Here is a 13,905-nt window from a genome sequence, read left to right on the forward strand (position 1 = left end):
AGCTAAAAAGTAATTCAAACTCAATAAGGCTATGAGGGTTTTTTTTTTATTTTAACACAGAGGAGCTTGTGTGTGTTTTCATCTATTTTTCCTTTATTTACAGGCTGGCTCTTTGTCCAGTCTTCCGGCGTTCTGTTTGCTGCATTCAAAAAGGAGCCATTAAAATGTGACACACACACACACACACACACACACACACACACACACACACACACACACACACACACACACACACACACACAACACACACACACACACACACACACACACACACACACACACACACACACACACACACACACACACACACACACACACACACACACACACACACACACACACACACACACACACACACACACACACAATAATGGAGGCTGGAGAGTGGAGTGGGAAGGGTGGGGTTTATGGGGCGTTATCTAGCTAGGGGATCATATGCATGCATACACGTGTGCACACACATGCACGCACACACACAAAACACACTAATGTAGGCCAAAAACAAACACCCACATAGTGTGTTTTTGGGGGTAGAATGGGGAAGATGTAGTAGCTAGATTTAAAGCACCTACTCTCACACCTATCGCTACCCTTGTTACACACTGACATGAGGAAAGCATTGCCTTTGCTCCGGCAACACTTCAAGTCAGTTGAATTGCCAACTTTGATGGAAAGAGTGAGAATGTGCAAATTGTCCAAGGCATTCGTCAGTAGACTGAATCAAGCTGTGGCAACTTATTTAACTAGGCCAGTCACTATGAGTTGAAGAAGAAGCTGATGATGGTTTGTTGTATGGTCTATTTTTCTTCTTCTGTGGATTCTTCCAGCATTTATTTAACTAGTTTCTGAACATTGACATGTGACATATTGACATATTGCATGCACACTGTTCTAAATCTAAAAACTGCCAGTATGGAAGAAAAATTATAAATAAATGAAATCAAACTACAGACTTCTCTTGCAGTGGTGCACCAGTGGTTACAAAATGTAATGAAAACGCAAAAACTCACCTTATTTAAACTTTAACTACAGATATTCCTCACATAATATTGCAGGTATTCAAATTTACATATACAGTACAAGTCAAAAGTGAATGGGAATGTGTGTCCAACCCTTTGACTGGTACTGTATGTTGCAGGATGATCTTTTGGTGTCTAGAGCATTTGTGGCTTAGCACCAACATCAGTGATTTATACTGTAACTCTCACAGTTCACCACAGAGTAACTGAAGAGCTGTCACCCTTTAGAAAGCATCTAATGCTCAACTGGACTTCATTCTCAGAATAGCCGCCTGTAAGATGCAGACAAGACCAAAGAGACAGAGAGAGGGAACATGGGGGGGGGGTCGGTATCAGTGGGGTGGAGTGTCTCACCCGGACAATCTGCTCGAGGGTTTTGTCTCTCTCTCTCTCTCGCTCTCCTGTCTTAGCTCTCTGGTGTCCACTGTGCAGAGCAGACACCATCTGGCCAGCTGGAATGCTACTGAGCAGGGGTTAGAGGGTCTCCTGTCTTGCAGGGGGATGGGTTCTGGCTGAGAGATGGAGTATTAACAGTAGTGGTATTAACCATTTAATGCCATAATAACGTGACTCTTTAAAGTGGAATAATACAGTGACTGAGGCCATTAGAGCCATCTGCCATTTTCTGTACAGTAAAAGTCCATTTAATGGTCTAAAAAATATAAGATGAATATAACCTGTTGCTTATCTGGCTTCACAGGAAGTGTATATTACCTCTTGACACATAGATCAACGTTAGGTTATTCGCTTATATGAAACTTGCCGAGTGACAGTGCATGACAATGCTGTTGTTGATATTACCCCTGAAGTGAAAATCAACTAACCACACTCCTTAACGGATATTCATATGGACTCAACCTGAAAATACATCTGGTTCCTCATTTCCTGTAAAGCTCATATTTGGCCCTACAGCAAAATCTTGACTGATACAGGAATAAGTGTATGAAGTGTATCTTACAGAATAAGCTGAATGAGGACAGCACACTCTGCAACCATTAAGATCAACTCAAGACAACTGCCTTTTCAGTTTACTTTTAGTGCTGCTGTGTTTAAAGGCAACACTTAAATTGAATCCCTACACATGGTTTACCAAAGACACGTTTGTTTGTGCAAGTTTTATTAATCAATGTTTCATGGCAACATCTGTGACTCAAATGGATATAAAGGCATTAAAACCTTAGCTGACATAAAAGTCGCTGTTAAACTCACTTGTTTTGAACTACGGATTGAAAACACTGTGATATTTCATTGTAAGGGCTTTATTTTAAGTTGACGATGGTGTCAGATGAAAATCTGCTCTGGCACGGAGCTAAAACAAAGTGAAATGTAGTATGGAGGGAGGCCTTGTGCTGCCCTTACGCATTGAAACTATTATATGTGTGCAAATCAAATGAAAGTCTCAAGTATAACCATATGTTTATTTGCCATGCAAATGTTACACTGGTTAAAAGATGTCATTGAAGTGGGTCTTGGCTGTGCAGTTGCTGACCAAATACAGTTAGCGTCTTGGTGTCGAGGCTGGAAGCGGTCCACTCTAACTGCTAGCCAGGTTTATAAATATGTCTTAGTGGAGATTAGCCTGAGGGCAATCCTTAGCACTCTTCCCTGCGGAGTTCCTATTGCTCACATTGTCACATCCTTTCTGCTTTGTATAAATATTTGTACTGTAGAACTTCTTGGCTGTGCGGCAGACATCAAACTCTACTGAGAGCTGAGGAGGGGGGATAGGTCAGACCCAGAGAGAGGGGAGAGACGGGGCTGAGCGGGTGGACATTTTGCAGCCAGATTTTACAGTTCAGCAGCTAAATGTTACCAAGGTGTTAAGTAACAGAAACAGTTGAAGCTAAAGAAATTCTGAATTAAGACCGTTATGTTTTGTTGACCATGTGAAACAATATCTACTGTCCTGTATTACTTACTCATAGGTTAGCACATGACATTTTTTAATGAATAGTTTAAACTGATTCCTCAGTCTTCATAATATAGTCCATCTTGCTCCTTCACTGCCTCTTTGCAGCTGCAGAAATGAATGATACTTCAAGATGCAATAAAGACAACAGACTGAATATGTAATGTAGGAGAGCACTCAATCCAAAAATATCAAGTGTTGATCCAAAATAGAAAACATAAACGTAACATAAAAGTCATTCTCTACTAATTTTGAGCTAAACTGAGGCAATGCACCAGTGGGCTTATTTTGGGCCTCTCCTCTTCGAGGCTTGTTAAAACCTTAATTACCCATATAAATCCAATTTACAATCCTAATTTAACAAGCAGGTTTTTACATCCCTTCAATTACTTTTCAGCTAAGCAACACTCCGTGGGAAGCACATTTACTCGCTGCACTAAAGAAAATCTGAGAGGGGATTTCCGGCACAACTGAGGTGTACAGGTTTCTGGAGGTGCATGGAGAAGGGAACTGCTCTTCAAGGGCCAAAACGTTGGGCAACACCTGATAACCTTTATTTTGAAACCAGTACGCTTGTGGCCTTCATCTGGGTCATACTGGCGTGTTGGTCTCACAATACAGTTGTCCTTTACACATCCGTCATCAGTTTTGACCTCCCCAAACAACATTTTTAAACTTTCACCTTTATGACAGCATGCTGGCTCAAAAGCAGCAAAACATACAGAACAAAGGCGGCTTTAAAAAAGAAGGGGAAAGTCCTCTCACAGCAGCCAAAAAACAGTTATAAATACACCGCCTCCAAACAGCAAGAGGCTCCAGGATCAAGTTAGTCAGCACTGGAGCTTGTTCAGCTGAGGAGGTCAATATCACATATGGTATATTTTAAAACCCCCTTTTAATCTAAAACTCTTAAATGATCCCTCTTGATCTCAGAACTGGTCAGGGGTGTTTTTTTAAAGATACTGGATGAGGAACTTCACATATTGATTTCTTATTTCCTGAGATAAAATCCAAAGCACACATCTATCAGAGTAGTAAAATGGTTTGGAGGGCTTTGGCCTTAAATTATTTGAATATTCAGTACCTCCTCTGGACTCATGTTAGGACACATCCAGTTGTACAGCTCTTTTGCCATTGTTATCTTTTGATGTTAATTATCAAGAAATTGAAACTTGATCCAGAGTTGTACTCATGACAAGCTGCTCAGAGGAAAAACGTCAACTAAATGAACCTACATGTTGATTTTCCAGTGTAGAACGAGACAAGTCTCTGCAGCAGGAGCTCTCCCATTCACAGCACGCTCTTCCACCCACCGAAGCCCTCGAGCCACTATTGAGTAACAAGATCCCTGCGGGGCAACACAACACCAGCCCCCCCCCTTCCCAGACTGACACGAGGCGTTCAGGTGAATGATAACACTTACCTGAACTACATAACACTCACTTCTGCTCGACGACAATGGAGCGCCTGTCTCTTTGTTTGGGGTCTTTACATGATCCAAAGAAAAGCCAGGTAAAGAGCAGCAGAGTGTGTTGCGGAGAGCGAGAAAAAAAAAAAAAAAACAAGAGCCACTCCCTGGAAGGACACTTTCCAGTTCAACTGCTCTGCTGGAAATTGCTCAGACTGTGCTTTGTCCACGAAATTTTCTGGTACCAATGACACAATGCTCCCTCTCCATTATTAATGATTTCAAGAGAAAAACAAACAGGCGCTTTCCTGCTCAGTACCTAACATACAGTCACGCTGAGTGGGTCTTATCAGGGCGTGCATCAGCACTCTTCTCTCTTGTCTTTCTCAACATCAGCTGGGTGAGGACGTTCTTGGGAAGCCTGTTGTGACACAGGCCACTGAGATGCCTTACAATGGGAACAATTACAGTCTGGCAAGCCTTGAATGCCATAGCCCTTGGATACAAAGCTTCAGTTCCTTTTATTAAATTCACCATATTGAGAGAAAAAAAATGTGCCCTCATAATGATTGGCAGCACACAAGAGAAATATATAGCGGTTTTAGGAATATAGAGTCTCCTACACTTTTACACAAGATACAGTGTAATTAACGTCAGGTTATGCCATTTTTGTTCCCACTAAACAATTATATGATTCTTAACATAAACATTTAAATGTGTAAGCTGGCGGAAAGTGATAAGAGCCAGGCCCAGCTCAAATCATTGCAAAATGACTGCTGAAAGAAATGCTCACTGAATAAACACGGGCCACACCACACAAAGAGTACAGTGACCATATATAAACATTAATCAAGCAGTTCTCATCCGCCTCAATGTACACATTACCCAAGCAGGTTGCCAGTGTTTGCATAGCTGTGGCAGTTTGACACAGATAAACATGACTTTGATTCCCAACTTTTGTCTGCCAACTTTCTAGTGACGCCACATAACTTCTGCACTCAAGCAGAGATTTAAAAAAAAAACTGCAGAAGCTAAACTGAAACAATTTCAGCTTGTGTTGTTTTGAACATTAAAGCCTTTCTCACACATTCTTATCACACTTGTTTTCACAGGTGGGTTTTTGCAGAACGCAGACTTTCATGTTCACACCCCTCTCGCTCTCTGTCTCCAATTTGCTGAGTCCGAAGTGAAACAAGGGGGGTCAAAGGATGAAACCAGCTGGTTTGGATGTGCCGTCACTTGATATGTCACACAGGGACTGGCAACAAAAAGAAGTCGTAATTCAATGAAGTATTGAGTTGCAGGATACAACCAAAGTTCATGGTTGCCTCAACAAAACGGAACAATAAGTAAGTAGGCTCTTTTACAAGCAGCACGTATGGACAAGAAAGTATGATTTGCTTCAGTCTTACCACTGTATCGTCAACGTAAGAACTAGGCTAATGATTAAGGAAGGAAGAAAACAACACTGACTAATGCAATGACATCTGCATGAGTGTGTCTAAAGCAAGGTTTCGTCACAAAACTACGCATCATATCATTGTTGGTAAGGTTTGCACCTGAAAAAACATGACTGACACATATGAGCATTTCCTGACACACACATCAAATACTTTCAATCGTTCACGGGAACCATTTAGCTTTAGATAATGCTTTTTTTAGAGTGAAATCAGTGCAAGTGACAGCTTTCACTGCAATGACGTGCTCACTAAGTTACAAAAGAACAACGAAAACCGCAACTGTAACATACATAACATACCTGCAATGGAGGTCTGCTTGTGCGTCAGCAAACACAACATACACTGCGGTTTTATCTACAGACGCTTGAGAGACAGCTGTTCAAGCAAAAGCGAAACAATAGCAAACTTTAACTTTTTTAACAGCACACCATTTATGTTTTTGTAAAGTTCGTGCTAGCTTTAACCTAAAGGCAGTAGAGTCGTAGGAAGGCGGTAGTGGATATTAGTTAACGTTCAGCAGGCAGCAACGAGTCCTCGACGACAATGACACACCAAAAATATGAAAATAAACTTACACTTGCCTTCGTTAGAGGACAGTTTGGTTTCCTAAACTCATCGTCTACCGACTCAGAGAGGAGACACGGTTAAGTCCTGCACGACTGCAGAGTCTGCGGTGAGAACTGTTGGCAGCTCTCAGTCACTTCAAACTTAAAACGCATTCTGGCTGCTGATTGGTCAAAACTGTGCGGCGTTCGCGTGCCTCCGGTAAGCGCTGCACTTCTCGTTTACTGTAGCAACACTTCTATATTTTAAAGAAAAACGCTGCGGTTATCTGATGACTGCAGTAAATACTTCAGACAGAAAAGGATTTTGCATGCAAATATAAAATAGATTTATAAAAAATAATAATTTAAAAATTGACTTTCTATAAATCCAGTGGCAGAATGTTATTTTTCCCAACCGTAAACTGGATTTTGAATAGTTATATTTGACACCCCTTGGACCAGCAACATTAAAAATTGCTTGGACGGTAATGCTTAATAGACTGCACTGATGCACTGTGATACAGTGGTTGTCAAAGATAAACTTTTCTTCATTCGATTATGATATTGCTGTACCTTTTCCCCTCTGAAAACTAGTCAACTATACTTTCAACAGAACGTGGAGGCAACACCACATCAGGTTTTTTAGCATCTATGCATTTGTCTTTTTGTCTGAGTGGAGTACGCACGATAAACACACAAATGGATTATAAGTGATTTTTCATTGTTTTTTGCACACCTAGCAATAAAATGCAAAGCAGGCGATTAGTGTGATGAAGTGACAGTTAACTTTAAGGTTGCAGCTCCCCCTGCTGTTCACTTGAGGTAGTGTACGTACAATGTCGTTCCATATGTCCCAATGCAGTAATAAACTGTCAATGAACAGACATTCTTGTTTGTTCTAAAGTATATCAGAAAAAGTTAGAAAAGTAATAACTCTCTAAAAAAAAAAGACCTATTCACTAGTTTACTTCAGCGTTGTGAAACTTCTGTTAGGGGTTCACCCACAGACATTTTTCCCCCAGATTTTTATAGACATCTTGTATCATGTCTAAATGAGATTTAATTTGATTGCATTTATGCCTGACATTATGTGAAATTGGATTTATTTGCACACCAAAGAACAGATTGTATGCATGTGTATTAGACTGTGTGTGTGTCTCTCTCTCTCTCTCTCTCTCTCTCTCTCTCTCTCTCTCTCTCTCTCTCTCTCTCTCTCTCTCTCTCTCTCTCTCTCTCTCTCTCTCTCTCTGTGTGTGTGTGTGTGTGTGTTTCCCCCTGTGTACGTGTGCATGAGTGAGAATGATTAATGATCTTGTCTTTTAATCAAATCTGTGTATTGGTCACACTAATGTTAAGTGTCATGTCACCAGAGGTTACATGACCCCCCCCCCACACACACACACACACACACAAACACACACACACACACACACACACACACACACACACACACACACACACACACACACACTAGTATTAGGATGTACAGGGTGCATTTTTCTGAACCACTTGAATTTGTTCACTCAATTCCCCGTCATGTCAGAAACAATATTTTCCTGTCGCACAAATGCTGAACCCAGTGAATAACTGACAGCCAGATGATGAATGTATTTACGAATGGAATTTTATCTTTTTTTCCTTTATTGATATGTGCGTATTGCTGTTTGTCAGATTATATTTAAAACCACAATTCTTGCTTTTGACAGCAGTTTGATGTCCACCAATCTCTGGTCCTTTTATCTTCACCACTCCATCTTCCCTGCACCTGTTAGTTAGGTAACACCAAGCCCACCTGTAAAACACACACCTTGTTACAATGAACCAATAAACAATTGTCCTCAATAAACTACTTTACAAAGTGCTGCTGCAATTACTGTGTTAGTGCAGGTCATGATTTGTTGCTAATATCAGAGTGATATTTCAGCTGTAATGAGCTTATTTCCACCAGTGGGGCTGTGTGACAATAAAAGAAAGTGTACATGAATCTAGATTAGACAGTGAACTACCCTCTTCCATCTTGACTTTGGCACATATTTGGATCTAAAACCGATTTCAAACATGTATTGTTTTAGTTTAAGTGTTTTTTGTTTTTATTCAGTTAACTTGAAAAGGTAACAACAAGTGTATTGCAATGTTTTAAGGCATTCTTAAACTTATTTCACTTAGACAAAACTGCTTAAATGAGTAATGAACCCATGTGTGTATTATAATTGTGTATATGTACAGTACACAACAATAATGGAATAATAAAACACAAAACTTTCCATTAAATGCATCAGTGTTGTGTGAGGAAATATTTGTACCATTTGTTTAGTTTCATTCTACTTTAAAGATACTGGATGAGGAACTTCAAATATTGATTTCTTTTCTCCTGAGATAAAATCCAAAGCACACATCTATCAGAGTAGTAAAATGGTATGGAGGACTTTGGTCTTAAATTATTTGAATATTCAGTACCTCCTCTGGACTCATGTTAGGACACATCCAGTTGTACAGGTAGTAATGCAGACACTTGTCACTGATGCTGAATTTAAGTTTATCCAGGAAACTCTTGTTATCCATCACATCGAGAGCAATGAAGATGTCAACACCATTCTGTCAGTAAGAAGGAAAAAAATGTTATTTTGTCACCATTCAACACAAAGAATCTTTGCTTTGAGTGTATTTACATCTATTCTGAGGACATTTAATATTGTTGGTGTCTTCTAACTTTTTAAAAAAATCAAAGTTAATATTTGTTCACAGTTTTTTAAATGAATAGGAGTTTTACTGTGACAAACTTACAGATTTCGCCAGGACCAACATGTCCTCCATGAGGTCCACCAGGTTTGTGGCAGTCGGTGCAATGTAAAGGAGATAAGCTGCTGTCAGTTTGGTGTGGACCGGGTGATTCAGCACCTTGGAGGAGATGCTGTAGAAGCTCACCACGTCTGTCAGTGTACCATCATCACCCTGTGTGTGAGGAGGGAAGGTGGATCAAGCCTATGACATATCTACTGCAGCACGATTTGTGTTGAAATAGTTTTCCCTCTTAAAGGAATTAAAGTACATTGTATACTGTAAGGTCAGACCTCCACCACATAGGTGTCAATGGCATTCTCCCTTGGCAATAGCAAGTGCTCTACTTCCATCAGAGATAAGATGGAGCTGAGTTTATACTTGCTGAGGTTCTCCTGGAGAAGTGAGTGTATCCCCTTAACATCTTCTTTGGTCATAGGGCGTAAGTGAGATGTCTTTGTTACCTTGGAGAAAGTGGAGGAAAGAAATAGCAGGACAGGAACAAATAATTTATGATGTTTAAAATGAATATCTTAATAATATTTTGTATGCATCTTTGTCAGCTGAAATATTGTCAGGTGTTGTGTGGTCAATGTCAGACAATAGTGGCACTAAAAGCTTTTCACCTGTAGGTGGCAGCATAAACTAACCTCAGGGAGGCGGTGGAATTTGAGAGCTCTCTGCAGGGTCATGTCTTGTCTGAGACCTGGATAGTTGACCTCCATCAGTTTACGGAGGTTCAGAGGTCGATGCCAGTATCTAAAATAATGTTTTTATTAGTCAAGGACAATCCAGATAGACATTGCTATGCACAAAGCAAAATGAAATGCATTGGCAATCTAGCTGAAGCTAAATTGTAGCATATAGGGGTTCATGTTGCTTCTTCAAGAAGAATTAGAATATGTGCAAAACAATAACTGCATGCGTGATATTTGATGGAAGGTTAATTGACACCAATCACCAGATAAATAATCTGCACATTTTCATTTGTGTCTATGCTTTAACTGAAAATTGGAGCCTCAATTTACTTTGATTTGAAACATGAATCAATCTTGTGAAGGCAGATCCTACCTGCAGGAGCTCAGTGGTGTGGGCAGCAATAAGGGAGCTGTATAGACAGCCTGGTAGAAGTCCTGCTGGTTAACCCGTCTAGTGAGCTCTCGGATCAGAACTGGAGTCATCCGCTTGAGGCGCAGCTTCTTATGAACACACAGGAGTTTGACCTGAACCATCCGCTTCTCCCTGCAGAACATATTTTGAGCATTTTCTATGACACATTTGCTGGAAAATTGCTACAGTTTGGTTGGTAGCTCTGCACTGCTATGAATTATTATATTGTTAAGCTGATTCCATATAAAAACACATGTTTGTGAGCTACTCACGTTTCATATATGCGGACATCTGCAGGAACTGCGGCAATGAAGCCCACTAACTTCTTATTGGTGTCTACTCTCACACCACAGTGCCACTCGGCCAGCCAGTTTGGAGGCTGCAAAACCCTGCAAGAGGAAAATAATGACACTGCCTGTAATATGTTTCTGAATAAATGTAAGGATAGTTCAAAAGAGATGAGCGTGGGAAGGCTTGACTGAAGGAATTCTGCAGCTTTACTTGTCCTCAGGGCTAAGGACCTGTGCAAGTTCTTGGAATGCTCATGTTAATTACTTATTTCACAGTAAACATTATTATGTTTTGAAGACGGACAGAGGCAAGGAGTCCACCATAGCATATTTGTTACTGATACAGTGTGTTTGGACTGGAAGGTCAAGGAAAAGAAATGATGCTGTCCAAAGACTGAAATAGTATAGTAGGCTGCAGTTGAACTAATAGGTTTCAAGTTGTGAATGTGTATGAATGTTATGCAGGGTGATGTTGAAACAGCACATACACTTGGTCAATCACTAAATTAATAAAATGTTAAAAAAGAAAGTTTTCCTAATATAACCCCATAATCAAAAGTGACACTTACCATTGCAGATACTCAACAGAGAAGTCAAATCTGATGGTGTTGTCATCATCTTCCATGTAGTTGTTATTCAGTAGTGTGCATAGCTCTTGCAACTGAAAAGATAGTTAGGAAACTTTTGGATTGCTTAGATTTGAGTCTTTGGCCTTCAAAGCATTATTTTCCTTTCATTGTCCTTGCAGTGGGCAGAAAGGACTGCCTACTGCAAGAAAAACTTTTACCAAAAAAAAAGTTGTTTGAAACTGATATCTCTATCACTACATTCTGTGAACTTGGAAAGAATGTAGAAATAAACCAGTGACTGTTTATCTCTGAAATCCTAGACTCTGAGAGACATATATGTGGTGTCTAATGATATTCTACACACAGTAACTTACAGTACCACTGCGTAATGCTTTATTTTACTGGTCCATTAAGTTTATACTTATTTCCTGAAAATGTTCTGAATTATTTTCAGGTACCTATTTTACAGAGGGAAATTGCTATTTGTATAGATTCATGATCCATGTAAGTATTCAATGTATTGTTGGTACCGAATTATTATACTGTACATGTGCATTGCTATTACACATGCACAAGATCACATGATCATTCAAACTGCTTAAAAATGGAGAAACTTTTTTGCTTGCAGGTGATATGCTAGTCCTTTCCATGGTTTTGGGTTAAAATGATTAGGTTAGGTACCAAAAGCATGTGGTTAGGGTAAGGTCATGGTTGGGGTTAAAACAGCAACAAAATGTCCAATGTGAAACTAAAAATGTCCAGTAATAATGTCCCGTTGAACAACACTAAAATGCCCAATGTGACTTGTGAGTATGTTCCCCCTTTACCTAAATGTCTTAAAATGTCTTAAAAATGAACAATTAAATACCTGTTAACTGAAATTAAATTACCTACCACTGTAGGGCTTGTCAGGTCCAGAGTGTCCCATGAAAAACCCTGAGGTAGAGAATAGGGCTCCTTACGGACACTGGCTTCAGCCACTACTATTTGGCCATGAGTTGTTATACTGTCACCTGAGGACACAGCACAAAAGATTTTTGTAAGGAAGTGATGTACACATTACTTGGTTCTCAATATTTCAGTGATATGCCATACAGAGCAAGGGAATTCATTTTGCAATTTTCAACCACAGACTGGACTAATCCACAACACCTGGGGCTGAAAAAAGAAACCAACTCAGAAGTGCCGAAATCTGCAGGTCTTGATAATTTCTACATTCATGACAGCTGTAAAGTTATAGACAATTAAGGTCGTGGCTGGTTTGAATGACAGGAGGGTGCTGTCACAGGCAAGTTGCTACCACTACGACAACATTGGTTAGGTAACGTAACAATGGCATAACCCGAGATTAACCACATAAATATAGGCATAGCCGTTTCAGTGTGTTTTCAGTTCATTGTAATATTTTGGTACACCAAAAGAAATCTTGTTCAGTGCTTGGTTGTACTAAAAGACCCTCCAAGGAGTAGGATTTTTTTTCCCAGTACATTTTGTTTTAATAGTTTTTTGCTGGTGAAAATTAGCATTAGCATTATCAAATATAACCATAGACTATACATATATCATGCTAACCAAACTAGCAGGTAGCGTTAGGGTCAGCTCCACCCTCTCGTACAAAAATGGATACATTTGGCTCCAAAAATTCCAAGATGGCTATAGTCAACCGCTAACTCAAGGCTTCAAAACAGGCATCCACAATGCAATGGGTGATGTCACGGTGGCTATGTCCATTATTAGTATATGGACAGGACACGCTCATCAATATTTTTATATGCAGGTCCTGTCCTTTGCAACACAGTCATACAAACCACAATAAAAGGTAATATGATACACATTTCTGGCCACAGTTGGTGGTGATATGCTGTGGTGATATACTGTAAAAGACAGAAGTGATACAACAAATACTAAAGAGAGTTAGAACATTGGTGTAAACAATGTAGGGTGGTTTTTTGTTGATGAAAGAGGACATCTTTACCCAGTTTGGGGACAGGCTGTGTATCCCAGAAGAGGTATGTGTGTTTCTTTGCCTGCTGCAGGGTTTTGGGTAGAGTTGAGCCCAAGGAGAAGAGGTGGAGGGCTCTTTGGATCTCTTGCTGCTTCTTTTCTGGCAGAGAGTCAAGCTAAAACAGGGCAGGGAAAGGACAGGTTAATAATCCCCCCGAAGATGATGGAAAATTGACTATCACCCAAACGCATTAACTGGTGTACCGATACCTGCAGTTAAAAAAGACAATAAAGTACACCACAGCACACGTTTCAGAGTGTGCACACAGTCACTTACACAAACAAGCACACACACACATCTGCATATGCACTCATACTCGTACAAAGACACAAACCATTTCGAATGGGTCTCTGGGCCCCTGTGGTCTCCAAGTATTTTGCTTCTTTTGCTTCTTCTTACTCTCCTTTACACTGCCACCATCAGCTTCGTCCTGCTTCTTATCGCTAGAAGACATTTTCATGCACTGATATTCCTGCATATTTAATCCATATTCAGTAATTTTTACTGCTTTCTGCTAGCTTGAAAAAAACAAAAATGAAAACAGTACCAGCATACTTACAATGAGTTTGAGTCAGTCATTGTAAAACCGTCAGTCCTTGAAGCTGAGAGTGAACTGAGATGCATTACTTACACGTTTGTGGTTTTTCAGCTCTTATCTCAGCAAGCAGCAAGGGGAGGAGAGTGACCGCCTCAGTCACCCAACCCAACTCCCACCCAACCGATAGATAACTGAGGACAATACTAACAATTACATTAACTTTTCACTGTGTTGATATGTCAGGCAGCTTCTGAACAGCACTGCTGCAGATTAA

At 40.1% G+C, this 13,905-nt stretch overlaps 2 protein-coding genes across 2 annotated transcripts in view; both read right to left on the minus strand.

The window, feature by feature from the left end:
* svild (supervillin d) overlaps window positions 1-6,458 on the minus strand; it is a 43,823-nt gene extending 37,365 nt beyond the window's left edge. Inside the window, exon 1 of the mRNA XM_062442033.1 lies at window positions 6,372-6,458. The gene's annotated coding sequence lies outside the window, so the exon portion shown is untranslated. The remainder of the gene's footprint in view (window positions 1-6,371) is intronic.
* A 1,651-nt stretch (window positions 6,459-8,109) lies between these two features.
* On the minus strand, window positions 8,110-13,674 carry LOC134003675 (glycylpeptide N-tetradecanoyltransferase 2-like). Its single transcript, XM_062442939.1, has 12 exons — window positions 13,653-13,674; window positions 13,428-13,536; window positions 13,064-13,208; window positions 11,983-12,101; window positions 11,089-11,180; window positions 10,502-10,618; window positions 10,191-10,361; window positions 9,770-9,878; window positions 9,413-9,583; window positions 9,126-9,293; window positions 8,799-8,936; window positions 8,110-8,133 (listed from the first exon to the last, which is right to left on the minus strand). Exons 1-12 carry the CDS (start codon window positions 13,670-13,672, stop codon window positions 8,110-8,112), a joined length of 1,383 nt encoding a protein of 460 aa, XP_062298923.1. The 5' UTR covers window positions 13,673-13,674.
* Window positions 13,675-13,905: the final 231 nt, after the last annotated feature.

The sequence above is a fragment of the Scomber scombrus genome, chromosome 21 (assembly GCF_963691925.1).
Source record: "Scomber scombrus chromosome 21, fScoSco1.1, whole genome shotgun sequence".
NCBI lineage: Eukaryota > Metazoa > Chordata > Actinopteri > Scombriformes > Scombridae > Scomber > Scomber scombrus.

Excerpts from the sequence above, each read along its gene's own strand:
- LOC134003675 (XM_062442939.1), bottom strand. The coding sequence starts at position 13,672 with ATGACTGACTCAAACTCATT. Across the intron at positions 13,537-13,652 it reads ATGACTGACTCAAACTCATT|CGATAAGAAGCAGGACGAAG; the intron begins GTAAGTATGCTG and ends AATGTCTTCTAG. Across the intron at positions 11,181-11,982 it reads ACCTGACAAGCCCTACAGTG|TTGCAAGAGCTATGCACACT; the intron begins GTAGGTAATTTA and ends CTATCTTTTCAG.